Consider the following 21,176-nt stretch of genomic DNA (forward strand, 5'->3'; position numbering starts at 1 on the left):
TTTTTATTGTAAGTCAGATCTGACTCAGACCTAACCATGACTCGAATCCATTTGAATCAAGGAATTAAGTACCAATAACTCATGGGACCAAGTCACTGGCCCATTTGAGTCAAGAAATTATACAAGCATATTGAGTCAGATTAAGATGATTCAGGCCAGGTGATATCACTCGAGTCGTCAGGAAAAAACAAACAAGGTCTTGATCTTCAATGGATGAAAAACTCGTATGTATCCATTCAAACTGACTCGAATATCAGTAATTAAAAGACAAGGTCATTACAAATGCACGAACATTTCACGACTGCAAATGGGATATCTAATTTCAGGAGAAATTACCAAATCCGTATAAAATACAGTAAAACATTCTCATTAGCAATAGCCTTGAAATGTCGACACGGCCAATTTGAAGTCAGTGTCTCTGGATGGGATGACACAGAAGCACCATAAAGTGAGTCTAAAGAAGATTCTAAATGGAGTAATTTGAGGGTTTTCTATTTCAGTATTCAGTTGTTTCTTATTACCAAATTTGAAGCATTCATTAATTCAACAGTAAACCACCACATAAACCGTGACTTCCATTTCTCCTTCTTCTTTTTTCTTTCTCCCTGTAAAAAGGATTTCTTTCCCTCCAAAAGAGAATCCCTTTCTCCACCTTCAAGAAATCTCTCCTTTCTCCTCTATGTATCTCAAGGTAACGATGATGGTGATGATGAGATTATTAATAATATTACGATGATGATGACCATGGAAATCTCATCTCCTGTTTTTCATCTTAACCTTCCCAACACTTCTTCTTCTCAAAGACCTTCGAAGGTATCATTATTCTCTCAAATTTTCTTCTATTTTTTCAGAAAGTTGATTCATTTCGTCTTCTTTACATTTTTCAAGAAATCTGTGTTTTTACTTGTTTGTAATTTTATAATATGAAGGTTCAAGAACTTGTTTTTGGTGAGTGATTTGAGCTAATCTTGAAGATTTAGGTGTCTAATTAGAATGACAATCTAGGAGAACCCTAATGTTGTTTGATTCTTGCTTGTTGTGATTACATGAGTAATTTTGTTGTTAATTAGGTTTTATTAATCTGTAACATTCTTTATCTTGAAAAACCTAATCAAGATTGTATTGTTAACGTGTATGGTTTGTAGCAGATAGGTGTTTGATGTTTGTCCTGTACTATCATTCATAGATTCGGAATTTCATTTTCGGTTTTTCTTGATAGAAGTAAAACCTACATATTGCATTTGATAATACTCAATAGGATGCAAATCTTTTTGCACTAGCAGGCTCTAAGGTAGATTTGATTTTACTGGTTCGAAATCGTTATAGACTCAAAGCAACTGAGCCCATCAGGGAAGCTTGGATTATATGTGTACTATCTATTCATTTTGTACAAATTGCTACTTAGGGCAGTTGGCCTAGCAGTTTGTGCTCCTTCTTGTCAATTTCGGAGAAATTTTCATTGAGCTGCCTGCTCTTATGGTTTCATTGGATTAGTTTGTTGTAACCAATATAACGGTTAAAATGGTATGCTATTTTCTGCAGATATGGTCTCTAAAGTTCAACGAGAAACCGAATTATTTCGGTGTTGTGGGAGTTCAAAAGAAGAAAAGGCAATCCCTGAAGATGATAAGGTCGATATTGGATAATAGAATGCTGAACATTGGTACCTCTGATGAAGGATCGACCAAACCTGTGAGGTTTCTTCTGGAGACATTGTTTGCGCAGACACAAAAGCTGGAAGAACAGATAAGCAGAGCTTCTAACACTACTGAGGGGATTGATTTAGGGCTTACTCTTGAAACCATTGAATTAGACCTTCAAGCTGCCTTAGAAGTATTACTAAAGAAGGAAGAAGATCTCAAGAAAGCTGAGAGTATGTTGCTGTTGGAAGATGAAGAAGTTAACCGGGCAAAAGTAGAGTTGGAACGTCAAGAAGAAGAAATTGCTGCAGCTCGGTCCAAACAGGAAAAAATTGAAGAGGACTTGAAGCGGGCTAATCTCAATCTAGCCTCTCAAGCCAGGCAGATAGAAGATCTTAAACTTACAGTCAAGGAGAAGGACCGACATCTTAGTGCTGCAAAATCTGCACTCTCTTTGAAGGAAGACGAACTCGATAAGATGAGAAATGAGTTAACTCAAAAGACTGAGGAGGTTACATTGATGGGTTCAGAACTGAACTCCAGGATTCAGCTCCTAAATGAAGCTACTGAGGTAATCAAGAGACAAGGTCTCGAGGTCCAAGAGCTTCACAACATAGTTAATGCAAAGAAACTTGAGCTACAAGAGTCGATTAAGATGAGGGAACTTGAGAGAGGAAGACTGGAACTTGCGGAAGAACATTTACAAAAGCGGACTTTGGAGTGGTTATCAGCAAAAGAAGAACTACAATACCTGGCGGAAAATGCACACAGAAATTTTGCCGAAACTAATGAAACATTCGAAGATTTCAAGAGAGTGAGGAAGCTTCTTGTCAATGTGAAATCTGAGCTAGTTTCTTCGCAGAAGTCTTTGGCATCTTCCCGGAAGAAAATGGAAGAGCAGGGGAACCGACTTGAAAACCAATTGGAAGAATTGAAGAAACAAAAGAGTTTTATGATATCTTACTTGAAGAATTTGGAAAATGCACAAGTAGAAGTAGAAAGCGAGCGAGCAGGTATTGACCTTGCAAAGAATCGAAATAAAGAGGTTAAGCGGGACTTGAATCTGGACGAGGAGTTGATAACACAGTTACAAGAGGAGTTGAATAAAGAGAGGTCTTCTCTTGAATTGGCAAACCAGGAGATTATTTCTATTCAGACTAAGCTAGAACAAAACACTTCTAAATTTGAAGAGACGCAAAATCTCCTACGTGTTAAAGAGTCAGAACTAGTGGAGGCCAGGCTTCAACTTCAGCATCTAAAATCTGAGTGGACTTCCAGCCAACTTATTTTACAAGAGAGGGATACTGATCTTCTCCATGCACGGCAAAACTTGGAGGAACTAAATCTTGATATTGCAGAATTGAAGAGGCTCTTAACCAGCAGAGAGGAACAGCTTATCCAAACCAGGACGGAGTTACAGGATAAAGATAAGGAAGTTGATGCGATACAATCTGAACTCAATGACACAAAGCTGAAGTACTCAGAAGCTGCTAGTGTTGTGGAAAGGATCTCTGACTTAACAAACAAGTTGGTTCACTCTATGAAGGAAGATGAAGAAGGATATGATGGTTCAGCAAGCTTTCCATTGGAAGAGGAAATCCAATTGTCAGGGATGAATCATTTACTACTGAAAGCAATCGAGAAACCAATACAGATTTCCAGGAGGGAGATGAAACAGTTGGAAACTGAGCTTGAGATGACCAAGGAAAGCTTGAGAGAGAAAGAAATGGAGGTTCTCGCTACACATAGGGCTTTGCTTGTAAAGGATGAGAAGCTGAAAACAGTTATTGACAGACTGGATGACAAGGAAGGGGAGCTGAGCAGGATGAAGGAAGAAATGGTGGACGATGCTAATGGCCTGAGGAAACTGTATGAGCTTGCACAGGAGAAAATTGGGGACAAAACCATAGGGGACCTAGCAATTGAGAGGCTTCAGCTTGAAGCAGCCCAGCTAGAAGTGGAAGCTGCAACTACCGCGCTTCAAAAGCTTGCTGACATGAGTGGTGAGCTACTGGACAAAGCTAACATTACAGCACAGGCAAACATTGATGATATCTTCCCGGAAGTATTACTTGTTCAAGAGAGGGAAGAGCGTCTTTCAGAAGCAGAATATGAAATTGCCCGACTCTCTAATTTGACAGAACAACTTGTAAAGGATGCAGGAATACTTGATGGTTCTACAAACTAGAAAGTAATATTACAGTTCTTGATCAGTCTTGTAGATATCTGACCGAACTTTTGTACTTAAAACTTAGGCAGGCAGGTGCAAAGAATTTTGCTCATGTTTTTTCTGTTATTTTTTATAGTGAAGCTCACTCATCATCCCTCCATGTTCCATAATTGAACAATTGGTTTTACCTCTGTACAGCGTAGCATAACAAAGCACATTTAAAAAGGGTTTATGGTTTTGAAGACATCCATAGATCTTACTATTGAGAAACATCAAAGTGAAAACGCAGTATTTACAGAAACAGAAATTTAACTGGAAAAGGGGAAACTGTATCACCATATATACACTGTAAAATTAGATCTTATGAACAACCCATAACCATTTATGCAGTAATATGTACTTGATCATACGGCTGCTCATTTTTTAAAGTAATTCTACTTCAGTATTTCTAGCGTAATTTGGAGAATATATGGCAGCTTAAACGAACTACATTTCGGATTTCTCCAAGTAGGCTCGGTAAGCTAAGATTCTTAAGTTACTTGGACGGAATCATTCTCGAAAGAGAATATTAGTGACCTTCCAACCTTTCCCACCTGTCTGGGCATCCTGATTTTGCCGATCACCAACCTCCACTGGTATAGTCTGGTCCTTCTTCCTCTGATCCGTCTTCCTCTTTGACCTTCCAACTTTCCTTCCAACAAACATACCCAATCTCATTGCAGTAAAAAGTCCCAGGGAGAAAATAAGGGGCCTCACTGCCCAGTGGAAGGCCTCAAGATGCTGGTACTTCTTTACAACCCCAGTACATGTTTTGAACGACACTAATTCAACTTCAGCTGGATCAGCAAGGTAGGTTTTAAATGCTTCCTTAAAAACAAATCTTCCAGGGAACTTAACAACAAGACACCCATTTGGTAGAATCTGGGATATCCTTCCAGTGAAACATTCATTTCCCCGTTTCTCAGGCCACTCAAACCGAGGGCTCAGTATATTCTCTTTCAGCTTCACAAACTGACCAACACAGTAAGATTCTGCCATTTGGAGCTCTGACGAATGTCCCTTCCAAAGGGTTTCCACTCCTATAAATCCAACAGCCACTGTTCCATCTCTTTCGATGGAATGAAGAATCCCAACAGGTGAATGTTTATTATTTTCTTTCTTTACACGAACCCAGTCTCCAGCTGCCAATCCAAGTGTTACCCTCTCTAGGGTTGATGAATGAATCCGTAAAGGATCGTGAATTCCATGGACTCTCACAAGAAGAAATCCATCGGTTTCTAAACCAACTATAGTTCCTTCTGGGACATTCATGTTTTCAACTTTGCATGAATTTGGTGGCTTACGAGAACGTACAGTGTCACCTATTTGGAGCTGATCCTTTGAGAGTAGCCACTCAGTATATCCAATCCCAGTTACTTTATCTACCAGTACCTTGTTTCCGAGACCAATCCAGCTCACATCATCGTAAACAGCATTCAGAGAGCTGCATAGACCAACCGAGTCAGCATAATTAGTTTGTTGGTTTTAGAAGCAACATCTGCAGATAGAAGTACATAAATATGCTGCAAACAGTACATTTGTAGAATGGGTTTAGCATGTGAGGAAATAAGCTGGGAACTAGTTTACAAAGAAAGGGATTCTATATTATCACAAACAAACCGTTGGTCACTAAATAGTTCATACTCACAATCAGATTCATTTTCTTCTTCAAAGAAGTACTTAAACATTTATATACTGACACAAAATGCATACTTCATAGCATTCCTCATAGTCATAGGACGTACAAAACAAGCAACTGCGAAAGCACCTTGACAAGTCCAGGGAACTCATTTGACAACTGTTTTCTCAAGATGGGTTTGCAATAGAACAAGTAAAGGGAAAAAGGAAAAATTGCAGCATGATGCACATGAGCATAGACAGGACAAAACCATGGTACTGACACGTATTTTTTGGTAACAGAAGAGAGTGCAAAAACGAAACAAGGTAACAATTATATAACACACGTGCGATATAACGCTAAAGACCTATTGCTCTGGTGTCATCTGTTGTCCTCCACCCAGTAAATTGCAATGCTACTAAGGTAGAATCAATGTCTACCGCTATAACAAAACCCAAGCGGACAAATGTAAGTAGGAAGATTGAACAAATCAAACAACTGCATCAACTTATAAGTAGGACAGCACCCTTATAGATCTTATCACGTCCTCTAAAATAAGATCTATGACATCATCATGGATAAAATTAGCAACAAAAAACGACAAATGTTCTATGGCACATAAAAAAGAGTCGGATCTATGAGAAACTTCTGCACTTGTTTAGAGACTCTATGCAAGAAAAGATTAAAGGTGAAATTTACCTTTTAAAAGCTTCTAGCAAATTGACCATCAAGGGGCGTTTCCTGAAGTCATACTCAAAGCAACCACGGAGAACATTTTCCAGTGCAGGAGGCAAACCAATAGGAAGATGTGGTTTTTCTTGCTTTATGACGACTGACCGAAAGATCTCCTCCACCGATCTCCCACACCAAGGTTGAACGCCACTCACCATCTCCACAATGCTGCACCCAAATCCCCATGAATCCGTCTCAAAAGATATTGGACCTCTAACATCTGGCTCCCATTGTTCAGGAGCCATGTAATTTGGAGTTCCAAGCCTTAAAGCCATATCTGGAGTGGGAAGAGGAATACCAAGCAGCAGTGATGGGATTCCCATATCTCCAAGAAATACTTGGTCATTTTCATTTAATAGGAAGTTACACGGCTTGAGATTAAGAACAAGGATTCCTTTCAAGTGAAGTTCTCGAATCCCTTGAGCCAATTCAATTCCATACCTGTTGACAACAAAATACACTAACAATTAAGAAAAATCTAAAACCTACCTAAACATAGGTTAGAGACGGAATTTGTCATTTATCAAGTTGAACATCACCTCAAAACATCGGGTAATGGAAGTTTGCCCCCTTTAAGACGTGCCATTCTGTCTCCTACAGATCCCTCATAAAACTTCATGACAATGCATATCTAGAAGTACATGACAATCCACAACAAATTATTACATAAGATGTTAAGCTAACGTACATTTACACTCATCAAAACATATAAAAAACCGGGAATAACAAAAACTAATATGAAGAAAGTTGACTACCTTCCCATTGGTGATTGAGATACCATGAAGCCTACAAACACTTTGTATCCCTTGGTAAGTAGAAAATAGATTTTGAAACCTATTCACTACAGCCTGCATGTAATCTTCCTTGACAGGATGAAGCATTTTGACAGCAACTTCATGATGCTCATCATAATCTTCAGTTGAACGATGATGAGTCGCTAACCAAACATCACCAAATGGACCACGCCCAATCCTATGCTTAAGTTTCAATGCAGAAGAATCAATCCATGGACTGCTAATCCGATTTGGTGCTGTTGCTACTACAGTCTTTAGATTCTCTGGGTCTCCCTCAAATAGTTCAAATTCAAAAGCATCAGAAGCTGAATTGGAGTTGTTATACATTGTTCTTCTTGTTTGTTCCTGCCAAAAATAGAAACCCATACAAAGTTTTGATCTTTCATACACAAAAGCAAATTCTAAAGGAAACCCAGTTTGATCATAACACTAATTCAAGTCAAACACCAAAAATCATACCAATTCACTGAATTATTCCTAATCAATTCTTAAAAATTAAAAATTATGCAAAAACCCGAATTTCATCATACTTACAGTAAAGGGGGGAGAATCTGTATAAAGAGATGGAGTATGAGCAAAGAATTGATGAAGAACCAGTGTAAGAAGAAGAGTTGTCAGGCAGAATTACGAGATGTCAACAAATTAAAAGTGAAAGCTAAAAGCTTATAATAAGCACATCTTTAGTGATTAAAGCCCCTGCAACAAAGAAAAAGAATAAAAAGAATCAATTAAGAGTGAAAAAAACAAGTACAAAGAAGAAGAAGAATAAAAGGAAACAGACGAGGGACCTGGGGAAGAAGAAGAAGAAGAATAAAGAGAAAACAAAAGGACAGTCTTTAGTATACAGACACAAACCTGTGTCTTTGGAAAACTGAATGATTTAGTACTAAAATTTGATTCTTATGATGAATGAAAATTTTGGGTCGTCTCTGGTTAGACAGAAGAGAGAAGAAATCTGCAGTAATATGACGTGGGAGTCTAAAAGTCAAGGTTTTGAGAGCTACGGCCGTTTTGAGAGTCAGATAAAAAATAAAAACAATTGACTGAACAGTTCTGAGTAACAATGTGCATAAAAATATTGAATGGGTAGAAGAAGTAAAAGAGGAGAAAAAACCTACCCGGAAACCAAAAGAACAAGCTCTCCGATGAGAAAGAATTAGGGTATCGGAAAAAAATAATATAAGCAGACAGGTTTTATCCGGTTATCTTTACACTAATCTGATTTTTTTGTTTTATTTTTTACTCCCTCTGTTTCTGAAAGCCCGTCCTCTATTCCATAAATGTGTCCAGCTTGTGTTTATAGTCATATTTTTCCAATGAACTCTCTAACATATCCTTAAATTTTATATTCATAATTTCTATTTTAATGAGACCCAATCTAAAATATTAATAAAATATGTATAATTAAGAAAAAAAATATATTCTTTTAAAAACGATATATGTATGTTCCAAATTAAATTTTTTATTAAGGTTATACTCCATAAGTATACAATCTTTATTGATATTGTTTCTATAAATCGATATGTTTTAGTTTCCTTTATTTTATTTTTTATTTACAATCCCAATACAATTTTTGTTAGTTTTTACTACTAACATATTTATTGAAATAAATTAGTCAAGTAATTAAGGGTGGGAATGTAAACTACCATAGTCTCCTTAATATCTTGACAAAGTCAATCCGGAATGTCTTTTGGAAACGGAGGGAGTAACCTATTTTTTTTTAATGCAGCACAACTGGGCCAAACTCCTCCAAGCAAATCCAACTAGCCGGACTATTTACTGTTGATCCAATCCAACTGTTGTGCTACCGTTAAAACGTCCAACTTACAAACCTTCCGGCGTATGTACTTCCAAGTCAAACCTTGAGACATACCGAGTCATATATTGGTTGCAAACTGCTGCTGATTGGACTCTGCCGATTGAGACAGTCAGATTGTCGTATTGGAATGAGAAGATCGTACACCCCACAATTTGGAAGGTATTTAAACCCCGTACTGCAACAACTCTCCAGATCGTCCATTTCTGTACAAGTCAATGATAAAGAAGTTGACATTGGGAAACAACGGCTAGATGATGGTTGCTTCCAACACATTACATGGAGATAGAGTACCTGAAGTAACACCAAATTAAATACTAATACAAAATACAAAGGAGAGAAAGACAAAAGGCACACACAGCTCATCCACGAAGGCTATTCATAGCCTGCAATGCATGGCAACTGAAGACACCAACTCGACACGTGGCTGCCCACATGGCTACCTATAATACATAGAGCCTCGGTCACAGGTTTATTATGTCTGCTTGGTGCTTATTTTCTTTTCCCTTTCGAACGCGAGTTGTCTTTGGTCGATGGAGATGGTGATCATTTTTTATTTGTTTTTTTATAAACAGAGGATTCCTTTTCATTGATGGCTAATTATAGGGTTACATCAAGATTTTTTTTTTTTCTTCCTGAGAAACACATCATTGCATTAATAAAGAAGGAAATTACAAACATCAATTATGGGCTCACTGTCCAGAAAAGGAGGAAAAGAAACCCAAAGATCTTTCAAACTGAGTTTTCTAGCTCGGCGTGCAAGCCGGTCTGCTAGCTTATTTTTAGTGCGCTTAGTATACACAAACTTAAAACATAAATCACTTGAAAAAGAAATCTGACATTCTTCCAGTAGATCACTACATCTCCAATCCACTACAACATTGCCTCCATTAACATAGTCCACCAGCAAAAGACAGTCACTTACAAACAGAATTTTAGACAGATTCAACTCCTTAGCCCAGGAAATTGCCAAAATTAGCCCAAAGCCCGTTCTAGAACCCTTTACTCTTCCTGCATTATCACAGAGATTCATTCCCACGCCGATGTTAAAATTCTTGATGGAACCATCAATAAACATAACATAATCAACCACCTGAGACGAGGTTTTAACATCCATTCTAATGAATATCGAAGTCTGAGGAGACACAACATAAGTATTGATCATTCTTTTAGTATCTAAAATTACTCTATCTAAATTTATCGATGCATTTCTAAAGACCACATCACATCTCACCTTCCAAATACACCACATTACTATAGCGCCTATACTTGGCCAATTTACTACATAAGGAGAATTCCCTAAATCTTTATCAAACCAGCATTGAAATATATCCTCTATCCAATTTAAATCCAAAGCAATCAGGTGTTGGAGAGAAAGTGCAAACCAAATATGGGATGCAACAGGACAAAGAATAAACAGATGCACAACAGATTCAACTTCATTTTTACACATTGGGCAGTAATCATCAACTTCAGGATTATAGAGCTTTAGGGTAGAATTTACTGGCAGCATTTGTGTAAAGACTTTTCCACATAGAAAATTTTATTTTCGGAAGACACTCTAATGTCCATACTTTTTTCCAAAAAGAAACCACTTCAACAGAACTAAAATCATTCGCATACACCTTATATGCTGTCTTGACAGAGAAAACACCATTCTTAGTGTGACTCCACATAATATTATCCTTTTTACTGGTATTTATTCTAAGAGATCTAATTTTAATAACATCATCAGGATCAAAGATACCAAAGAAAAATAAAAACATATAGTAAAAGATACGGAACAAAAGTTCCAACAAAAGAAAGAGAAGGAACATATGTATAGATCAAATACACGTGCGAGAAAAGAGACGATTGAATCGGAGAGAGGATGGTTCTCGGCACTCACGCCAACCATTTTGTTTGATTGTAATATTCTGCAATAAGATGGACTTCTTGATCAGAAGAGTGATAAGACCATGTTTTTTGAAGTTGTAGAAGAGACCTCCAGACGGATTTCTTCACCCCTGAACTGAACATCCAACAACCCTAACCAAAACCAGCCATTAATACGAAGAAGAATTGCTCCAAAAGCAAAAAAGAAAAGAAAAACCGTTGAAGGGAAGATAAGAAGCAACATTAAAGGACAGAGAACTTGCTGAAAAGCAAGTGAAAACCATAAGGAAAATAAACTAATTCAACTAAGCTAAACTCTGAAATCTAACTATAGTTAGAAGAAATACTGATTAAAAAAGAGAAATCTGCCCATATCCGCTCAAGAACGAGCAGATCTGAGCAGAGAAGAAGAGCACCGCTTGGAGGTTTTTTTTCTTCCTAAAACCTAATCGCTAGAGTGGAGAGAGCAAAAAAAAAAAAAACTGGTGGACATGCTTTAACATCAACGTGTGAAAGATGGAAATGGTGATCATGATAGGCCTCAGAAGCTGCTGGGATTTTGATATCAAGCGGGGACGACATTAGAAATTTCAATGGATGGCAAAAAAGAACAGGATGGGTAAAAATGAATTTTGAACCCGGAAATTTTGAGTTTACTAATCTTGAGAGCTAGCTCAACAAGTAGGCCATTGTTAACCCTTGTTATGGGCTTGGCTCCATTCCTGATCATGGTTGTGTATCGTTGTGTGTGCTTGAGTAAATGTCGTCCTCAATCAAAATAGCATATAATAAGTTTTTTGTTCAATATTTATGAACTAAGTTTTGAAAGATTTTGGTTGTTGGACTGTAATTCATCCTCACACTTTAATATATAAGGGCTATTAAATCTGTGTAAAACAAAAACATCTTAACCAATATATGTTGAATAGGTAATTTTCAATAACAACCTTGCTTTAAAATGTAGTTGATTTTATTGATGATGCTTTGTGACAGACCGAAAAATTAAACCTAGCGTGCCAGTTGCGCGCATGCCATAACCCCCCAATACGCCACTATGATGCTACTAATCGGGCCTTAAAACTAGGAAAATTCACGTTCATTTGCTCTTGCAAGCATGCTCGACAAACATGATGCAGCTAACTTAGTTTCCACAACGTTCCAACTTACCCTTGTTCTGCGAAGGGTTTAAAGCCATTGAGGCTAGTGTCGATGCATTATTTCATGCATCACTGGCCTTTGAGTCCTTTCTAGGCATAAAACATGCCTTGAACTCATTACAGGCCTATTTACAACTATTTACTTAGCTTAGGCATTGATGAAAGCATGCACTTGTCTTGCTCGTGCCAAGAGTGCATCAATCAGGCCCATATCGTACTTTCCTTAGGCCCATGTTGTGCTTTCCTTAGGATTATACAAGCTCCGCTACTTGCATACCGATGTAACTTGCTTTTATGGTCATGCTCAATGTGTCATTGTTGCATGCCTACGTCCAATGCCTTGATAGGAAGTATGAGCTTTCAAGGAATAAAATGCAACTTGCCACATCAAGCTTGGCCACAATCATCTCTTGCATCGCAATACTGATCCAGGTGATATGAGAGGCCAATATACCGCAATCATCTCGCAATTAGATGATATGAGCGAAAAAATGCTGGACTGACAATGCTGTAACTCATTTCTACTGCCTACGTACCCTTCCATACTCTAAAGGGATTAAGCATTGTCCGTAGTTCATCCTCTAAGGGACAACAACTTAAGCCAACTCGTTTGCAAGGTCGTGTCCAAGCAATAATGGTAATGGCCTAGTCCGTGCAGGTCGTTCAGTCAAAACGCACAGAGGTTAAGCATTACTGAGTCCGAGGCATGACATAGTAATGACCATACTTAATAGGCTCCATTGGCAAGGCTACGCATCTACAAATGAGGCGTAAGCATCATTTATGATCTTTCATCTAAGTTATGAAGCCTACTTAGTGCATGGGATGCATATTCACCTTCAACCAACTACCCCTCCCTGTATATGTCTTAAAGAAATTTGTACAACTTAAAGTTGGGGAACAAAGTGACATTCACCAAGTCCATTTTTGAGGTGCTTGATTCAATATTCATGGTCGTTGCCATGTATTTCTGAATAACCGACCATGATGCATGTACATTCAGTTCTGGCCTATAAGTCAATTTCAATGTCCGGCCATGATGGATGAACATTTCCTAAGACAGCCTACTCTGGCCTGATGCAACACAGTGATGCGATATTGACCCTAGGCCAATGACATGGTAATATTCTATCTTAGCACTAACTTTGCTCAAGGCCATCTACCCAACTGGCCTAATGCATCATTTGATGCGAGATTTGTCTCTTGGCCAATATAGCTTACCTCAGTGTGCAATAATGCGTCATGATTGGCTCTACGCCAATATAGCTTGCACACTCTTGGTGCCATATTGGCCAATATACCCAACATAATGCGCCATCTTGGCGCGATATTGGCCTTTTGTCATATGCCTTCGGAATGTGCCATAGTTGGCGTTATATTGGATCTAGGTCAATGCTCCACTTAACACAACAAAAACTTGAGATGAAGCTTCATCTCAAGCCATGGCTGATCTTTGAGAATGCGCCATGCTGAAAACCCGGGGTCTTATATGTTTGGTGTAAAATATGGTACTATTAAGTTGCAAAGTTTAATATCTTAGAGATTCGGGGCGAATATTTAGAAAATGACTACAGGGAAATACAATGATAAATGTTTGTCAAACTTGTATTTATGGTCATTTTCTAGCATATGATCTCTTACTAGACCTTTATCAACTAAAATGCTTTTTGAATTTGTATCAAGGTTTTCCTGAGTCATAGGATTAAAAATATTGACATTGTATGACATAGGTGGTGCTTAGTCCTTACATAATTCAATATATACCATTTTCTGGTTGTTATTGATCATTATTTAAATCATCAACAAGTTTATCATATTTTTTATGTGTAAATCCTTCTAGTTTTATGTTCATCATACCTTTCAAAATCAACCCTCTTAATTACATTCTCATCTAAGTTTCAGTTAAATGAGGTGGTCCCTAAATAATAATCCCATGCTCTTTAATCTCTTAGAGATTCGACAAGTCTTTCTTCTCTCTTTTTCTTATTTGGTATATCGTTACCAGAGAGTTATACACTTGAGAGTCATTTTGACAAACAACTTCTGCACTTGTCACAGTTTAAACAACTGTGAAAACTTAATTAGTAATTTAGTAGGAAGACGCAAACAATTTTAATATAATGTTTGTATCTGACAAACTATAATTCGGAATGTTACAGTTCTAATGAGATTACAAATCTAAGAGACGGATCTATAACTTTCAAGTTTTAGATTTTCTTAAGAAAACAACACCTAACCATGTCTGAAAATCAACTCAAACAGGTTTGACATGTATTTAAGTAAATAACATCACTGCGAATTATAATGTTACGATATACTAGGTATTGTGCTAAAATTCTCATTCATCTCAAATGTATTATAACATGTTTATTTGTAGCCTACATCAACCGACTATCTAGACTTCTCTAAACGTATACGATATTACTATGTTGGATATTTCATTTACTTTCTTAACTAATTTACTAATTTGCCCGATTGATTAGATTTTCTACTAACTTCATTTGACTGTTTCACAATTTTCTTACACTATAGACTTCTCTTGACTATTTTGGTTTAGCCATATAGCTAAGTTAACTAACTTGCTAGAGTGTTTAAGCTACCCATACCTACCTTAACTTTCTTTAGTTCACACAAGAATTAATATTTTTGATAACTAAAAATACATTAACTCCAACACTCCTCTTTAATGCAGTTTCCTTTTTTCCTCCAAAAGAGTTGTTCTCATCTCGCAAATTTCGTTTCTTACCAAAAGTGATGGTGATTCTTTTTTATCTCTTTCAGTTAGACGGTTGGGTATTAGGGTTTTTAGGGTTAGTCAAAATGCATGAACCACTTGTTATAATAATGAGCATCATGTACTGAAGTGAAAAATAATTTTATTTTACTTTCTTCATCTCTCTCTCTGACTAGACCGTACCGATAAGTAATAATTCTTGGCTCAAACCAATTAGATAGTAGAGGCTACTTTGAGGTACCCTCGATTAAACTAAATTGATATCATTTCTGATACAATCTGTCTTCAGAAAGTATACCATGGTTTCTGATTTTGTTTACGCATGCATCATAGCCATTACAAATTATAGTAGTACAAATATATTGAATAACAAAATTATGTTTATTTTACAAACTTGGGTTAGGAAAGTTAAGAATAGTAAGACAATTGAATCAAAATCAAATTTTGTTAAGATGACATGATGTGTATAAAAGATGGGAAACATATTTGGAGTATGTTACCTGGTAATTAAAATCATGGTAGAAGAAAATCGAAATATACTTGAAAAATGTTATCAAGTAACTTTGTAACACATCATCCAAAATCGTTTTACATGTATCATCTAATGGTTTAATATTATTGGATTCGACTTTTTTTATTGATTTCGTAATTTTTCAAAAAGGCTAGAATTAAAGAGGTGGGAGATATATTTAAATATTTAAGAAACCGTTAATGATGGTCTACAAACTATAAGGACATTAAAATTATGATAATGGTGTTTTATCTTTTATTTTTTATTTTTAAAATTTTGTCAGTAGAGTTACAATAGAAAGCCGAATAAAAAAATGTTACATAGCACTTAAAGACGATCGATAAAAATAAATTCAGTAACATGCAAGAGTTGGATTGCTTCGGATTTTGCAAGTTCCAAGATGCTACGATCTTTGTGTGGAACAATCCAAAATGATGAAACTTTTGTTTACCAGTCTCTTTGCATTAAACTATTACAAGAACTTCAAAATGAAGTTTCTTCTTTTTGATTTGTTACTTTTTTTTTGAAGCATATTAGTGTTGTTGGTAGCTTCTTAGGTAATCATCTTCCATAATGTATTATTATTGAAAATGTCTTCTTAATTAAAACGAAATAAGACTAACATCTTTTTTTGCTTTTCTCAATCGGTGATACCAAGATTTGATTTCATATGATTTGAATATCATTGTCTACTATGCGGATATAATACAAAGTAGAGTAAAAATAAATGAACATACAAAGTTTAGATAGTAATCTCCGGTCATTTTGAAAAATGAATTTTCTGTATTTTCATTCTATTAGTTTCTTTTCATTAAAGGAATATTGAATTGTATATCCACCTCCACCCAATAGAATTAAAGGAATATTGAAGGTGATCAGATGCTTCAAGCACTTAACATGGCCTTTGATAGATAAATTAAATTTTTCGATCTTGTCTCCGTATAAAGAGTTCGCACCAACTTGGAGCATAATTGGTTAGGATCAAATACTCGGATGACTTCACCAATTATCGGATGAAACAAATTTAAGAAGCTTGTATCATCGATACCATCATTTAGAGGAATGTTGAGAGAATAGTATTTCCCTCCCTCCCCGCCCACATCATCCTTACCCTGTCCTCAGACGTTTCCATCCCATACTTGTGGAATGAGACCGTCATCACCCGATCAGTTGTGTAAATTGCGCTTCTACTTCATCTCCTTGGTGTACATTGATATTGATGTACAACACACGCTGCAATACATAAGATACAATCATTTAATAATAATCTTAAATGATTATTTTAATACTCTAGCATTTTCAAACAATAAATTAAGTAAGGGATGGTAATCTCACTGAGATATGAAGTAAACAGAATGTCGTTCACTGAGACAATAACAATGAAAAAGGAAAGCAGAAATGTAAGCTTTACACCGATCTTTCTATCTCTTATTAGTCAAATAATCGCTTACTCCAGCTTAAAAAACAACTATCTTTTTAAAAGCTTCATCAACAAGACAAGTAAAGCCAAAAAATAGCAAAAATAATCGCTTAATCCAGCTTAAACGTGAACCAAACCAAAAATAATAATAATAATAACGATAACAAGCCTATTGTTTTTTTTTAAATCATCATAAAACTAACTCCACCCTAAAAAAATCAGAATTTTTTTCAAAATATTATCTACAGTATAACTTCTATAAAATAATAGGTTTGGGACCAAAAAAATTTATTATTTTAAAGAGATATTATATCATTAATAATTTAATAAATTGTTATTTTAGAGTTAAGTAATATATTATTGTTTTAAAGAGTAATTCCTAGTTTGGAGGTTCAATAATAATATAGATTATAAGTATTATATCGACTAATTTTATAACAATTATTATACTATTGACTAATTACAATACAAAAACGACACTCCAAATATTGATCACACTTTGTCACTTCTTTTTGCAATGTAAAGACTTGACTTTGGGTGAGTGTACTACGAATTATTAGAATGGCATAAAACTTGATTTTAATTTTAAAGAAAAACAAGCCAATATTGAATCATATTTTGAGAAAATTTAATATGTATGAAATTTATTTTTATTTTCTTAGTAGCATTATTATTTTATATATAATTTGAGACCTACTAATGCTTAACGTGAACTTTTGAAATATATTATTTTATGATTTTATCGAATTTATTATTTTAACACTAAGGGACCGAGTCGGAACTAGGAAATTTTATTATGTTAACGAGAATATTATATTATCGAGTATTATTTTAAAGAAGTTATATTGTATAACCATTATGATCAATGAAGCTCATTTTGGTAACATTAAGTTGTCGAAAGGAGTTTGACAAGGAGATTTGTTGTCTCCGTTACTCTTTTTCCTACCATGGAAGGACTCTTTTTCAACTAAATTCAAGCAATTAAGCACCTCTAATATGCGGATGATACTATTGCTTTCGTCGAAGCTGATATTTTGCAAGTAAGTAACCTTTTCAAGCTTGTAAAATGCTTTGAAACAATTTCTGGTCTTAAAATTAACATGTCAAAAACAAGGCTTGTTGGTATTGGAGATGTCCTTGATCTTCAGAACTGGGAAACCGAACTCAAATCTAATACAGATAAACTTCCTATTACATATCTGGGACTCCCTTCAGGTGAAAAAATCAAATCAAAACATGTATGGGACCCGATGGTTGAAAAATTTGACAAAAGATTGTCCATATGGAAGCAAATAAATTTGTTAAAAGGAGGAAGGATTGTGTTAATGAATTTTTTTTTGGCGGGGCTTCCTATTTATTACTTCTCACTGTTTGCTGCTGCAAAAAGCATTCGTGACCAATTGGAAAAGAAAATGAGAAGGTTCTTATTAAGCAAGAAAGATGGTGAAAAAAGGTATTTACTGGGTTTTTTGGGATCAAATCAATAAGCCAATTGATCAATATGGAATGGGTATAAAGAAAGTTGAAGTAATGAATGCATCTTTTGCTTTGTAAATGGCTTTGGAGATATCATGAAGAAAAATAAAGTCTTTGGGATACATTTATTAATGCAAAAATATTACAACTCGCTTGGATTACTTATGCCACATCAAGTCAACTCGACAAGTAGAACATCTTCTTGGGTTACAATTTCTAGATTGAGTTTCACATGCTACAAGAACATTGTAATATCGGTTGGAACTGGAGAGCCGACAATTTTTTGGAGAGATAAGTGGTCTGGTAACTGTAATTTAAAATCTCTTTTTTTCAATCTTTTCAGAATCGCTAGTAATTCTCAAGGATCGCTGAAACAACATTTATGTCATAACTCAAATAATTTTGAAGTGTCCTTTAGTGAGACTAGTGATGAGTCTCATACTCAACCCATCACTACTTAAGTGTAGTAATGAGTACATCCTCATTATTGATTTAAGAATACGAGGATTACACAAAAATATCAGAAGACGTTCTTCTTTGTCATATTAAGGTTGCTCAAGTGTACCTATTTTTAGAGCACTGCTCGGTTGAACTTGCAAGCGTTGTTATCTCAATCATGTTTGTCAAGTTTAGTTTATCAAAAATATATACTTGATTTTTAGTCTACTTATAGCTATGTCTCGGATTAGGATAGAAGTGTGTAATTGAGCTTTAGACTTCACGGCGTTCACCAATAGAAGAAGAAGATCTACTGAAGAGTTTGGAGGAACTTCATCAACAAAAGATATTTGGGGACTGAAACTTATCTATCACTCAAAAGTCTATTCTATTATATCTTCTAAAGAGACCAAGTCGTATAGTTATATAGACTTTTACATTATACACATTTGATATTTCCAGCCGAGTTTATCTCGCTTATATATTTCTCGAAATATGTGTTGGAAGCCTTTACCTTTAGCTAAGTTCATCGTATACTTGACGAGTTTAGTTGGAAACAATTTATTTGTTGGAAACAAAATATTAAGTTAAAGATGATCATATGAAAATTACCTTGAACATCTTACATGATTTGTGTGAGACAGTCATTTGATGTTAACTTGGGAAGTTTCGTATTGACCGATTAATCACTTGAAAATTGCTTGAAGCTAGTGGTATGTGTAATACTGCCATTGTTGTCTTCTAAGAATGTTCAAATGATTAAATGAGAATTTAGAACGACTACTGATACCTGGATGTATCATAGTATGTATACTTTGTATGTACACTGTGGAAGTCTAGTTAAGGTCTGGAACTATTGTTTGCGAACCGGTTTACCTGTGAAAAGGTCTGGAACTGTTGTTTGCTTACCCTGTTTGCGAATGGCTAGACGAAGGCCAAGTCCGGAATTATTGTTCGCGTACCCTGTTTGCGAACGGCTGGACAAAGCCAAAGTCTGGAACTGTTGTTCGTGTACTCAGTTCGCGAACACAGTGGTCCAATTCTAAAATCGGTAAAGTGTGATTTTCATACTCATGAACTCAGCTTTGTTTTTGAACTCATTTTGCGAACTAAAGTCCCTGGAACTTTAATGATTAAGGTATGTGAACTAGTTTTACCAACCGTGGCATTATGTTCATGAATTGGTTCTTGTATAAGTACTTTGTACAATTACAAACCAAACCGATTTTGTTTCAAATGGTTCATATACATATTCCTATGAGATGATGAACATTTGAACAACTCTCTTGAAACACATTTAGATTCAATTGATTATATATCATGATTGATTGATCATCATATTTGATCTACAATTGTTAGATGAATATGCCTAAGTTATAAGTGTTAGTATGACTAACTTCGATTAACTATTATTGAGCCAACAAGATATACACGTTTGGGTACGGTCATCCATATCTAAATATAATAATATTTCATTTGTGTGTATCAAGCTAATATCATCTAACGGTGGAGATTGATTCCTTAGTTTCTAAACAAACTTAGCTTGAATCTTAAATAAGGAGTTCATCTAACGGTGAATATCAATTGCTTTGTTACTAAGCTTTCTTAGCTTTGATTGTAAGCAACCTTGATTTGAAAGACGATATAAGGGAGAACTCTAGCAGATGGGAAACCTAATCCCGACACGCTCGTGTGTCCTAGTTGTAAACTAGAGTCGATTCTCCTTTAACCTAGGTTTTTCCAAAACCATTATTAGGTTAACGACTTGAAGACTTCATTTGGGATTAGTGAACCAGATCCAACTATTTTCTCTGTAGTTGCGTATTCTGATCTTACTTGTTCTATCGTATTGAGTTTTATTTTCTCTAATATTTACTCGAGAATCATCTCCAATAGGTAAGATATAAAAAAATTAATCATAATAGTTCTTCGTCTCAGACTCTTGTGATTCCTCAATAACTTCTTCTGTTAATCAGTTAGGTTATTGTGAGGTGACTAATATTTCTAGGCTGCTCTTCGGGAGTATAAGACCGGATTATTAGTTGGTTACTGTTCACCTTGATTTTATCAAAAGACGAAACAAAAACAGAATAAACAATAGACATATCTGTGGGAGACAGATTTTTTTATAAGTCTTCGACTTTGGGTCGTAGCAACTCTTAGTTGTGGGTAATATCATCTAAGGGAATCAAGTGCACATAGTCCTGCTGGGATTCTAGAGGCGTAAGGAACGCGACTGTACCTTAATCGGTGTGAGACTTGGTTAGGAATCAACTACATTCCAGTACAAAGTTAACTTGTAGTAGGCTAGAGTCTGTAGCGGCTTAATACAGTGTGGTGTTCAAATCTGGACTAGGTCCCGGGGTTTTTCTACATTTGTGGTTTCCTTGTTTACAAAATTTCTGGTGTCTGTGTTATTTCTTTTCTGCATTATATTTGTTTATATAATTGAAATATCACAGGTTGTGCATAGTTCAATCAGTTGATAAATCCGGCCTTGACTGTTGGATAGAACTTGATTGACACTCGACTATTGGTTTTTGGTACCATCCGAGTTATTCTCATATCAATCAGTCTCATTTATTTCTATCTAGTTGATTTACTGATTGTATTGAGAAAGAGATAAAGCTCTTTGATATCTTTCTTGATTGAGTCTCACTTTTAAGTTGGTGCTCTCGGAATTATATTGGAGTTTAGTCCTACAGATTGTCGAACGAAATATTGGGTGTAGTTGTTATACCCCTTCATTTTCACCT

The 21,176-nt window shown here is 35.7% G+C and overlaps 2 protein-coding genes across 3 annotated transcripts; one reads left to right on the top strand and one right to left on the bottom strand.

Moving 5' to 3' along the window:
• Nucleotides 1-396: 396 nt before the first annotated feature.
• Nucleotides 397-3,952, top strand: LOC113282790 (uncharacterized protein PFB0145c-like). Its single transcript, XM_026531870.1, has 2 exons — nt 397-813; nt 1,543-3,952. The coding sequence occupies exons 1-2, from the start codon at nt 733-735 to the stop codon at nt 3,826-3,828; spliced, it is 2,367 nt and encodes a 788-aa protein (XP_026387655.1). The 5' UTR covers nt 397-732; the 3' UTR covers nt 3,829-3,952.
• Nucleotides 3,953-4,114: 162 nt separating this feature from the next.
• Nucleotides 4,115-7,949, bottom strand: LOC113282791 (E3 ubiquitin-protein ligase KEG-like). Of its 2 annotated transcripts, none has more exons than XM_026531871.1 (6): nt 7,849-7,949; nt 7,528-7,689; nt 6,955-7,338; nt 6,739-6,830; nt 6,167-6,640; nt 4,115-5,293 (listed from the first exon to the last, which is right to left on the bottom strand). In XM_026531871.1, the coding sequence occupies exons 3-6, from the start codon at nt 7,318-7,320 to the stop codon at nt 4,360-4,362; spliced, it is 1,866 nt and encodes a 621-aa protein (XP_026387656.1). In that variant the 5' UTR covers nt 7,321-7,338; nt 7,528-7,689; nt 7,849-7,949; the 3' UTR covers nt 4,115-4,359. The 2 variants fall into 2 exon arrangements, with proteins under 2 accessions (XP_026387656.1, XP_026387657.1); XM_026531872.1 differs by lacking the exon at nt 7,849-7,949 and adding an exon at nt 7,782-7,825.
• Nucleotides 7,950-21,176: the final 13,227 nt, after the last annotated feature.

This window comes from Papaver somniferum, chromosome 5 (genome assembly GCF_003573695.1).
Source record: "Papaver somniferum cultivar HN1 chromosome 5, ASM357369v1, whole genome shotgun sequence".
Lineage (NCBI taxonomy): Eukaryota > Viridiplantae > Streptophyta > Magnoliopsida > Ranunculales > Papaveraceae > Papaver > Papaver somniferum.

Bases quoted from the DNA above. Each gene is read 5' to 3' on its own strand.
- LOC113282791 (XM_026531871.1), bottom strand. From the start codon at position 7,320: ATGTATAACAACTCCAATTCAGCTTCTGATGCTTTTGAATTTGAACTA. The intron at 6,641-6,738 runs GTGATGTTCAAC...TGTTGTCAACAG, and splicing joins CCATTACCCGATGTTTTGAG to GTATGGAATTGAATTGGCTC. The intron at 5,294-6,166 runs GTAAATTTCACC...TGGTCTATGCAG, and splicing joins TTGCTAGAAGCTTTTAAAAG to CTCTCTGAATGCTGTTTACG.
- LOC113282790 (XM_026531870.1), top strand. From the start codon at position 733: ATGATGATGACCATGGAAATCTCATCTCCTGTTTTTCATCTTAACCTT. The intron at 814-1,542 runs GTATCATTATTC...TATTTTCTGCAG, and splicing joins CTTCTCAAAGACCTTCGAAG to ATATGGTCTCTAAAGTTCAA.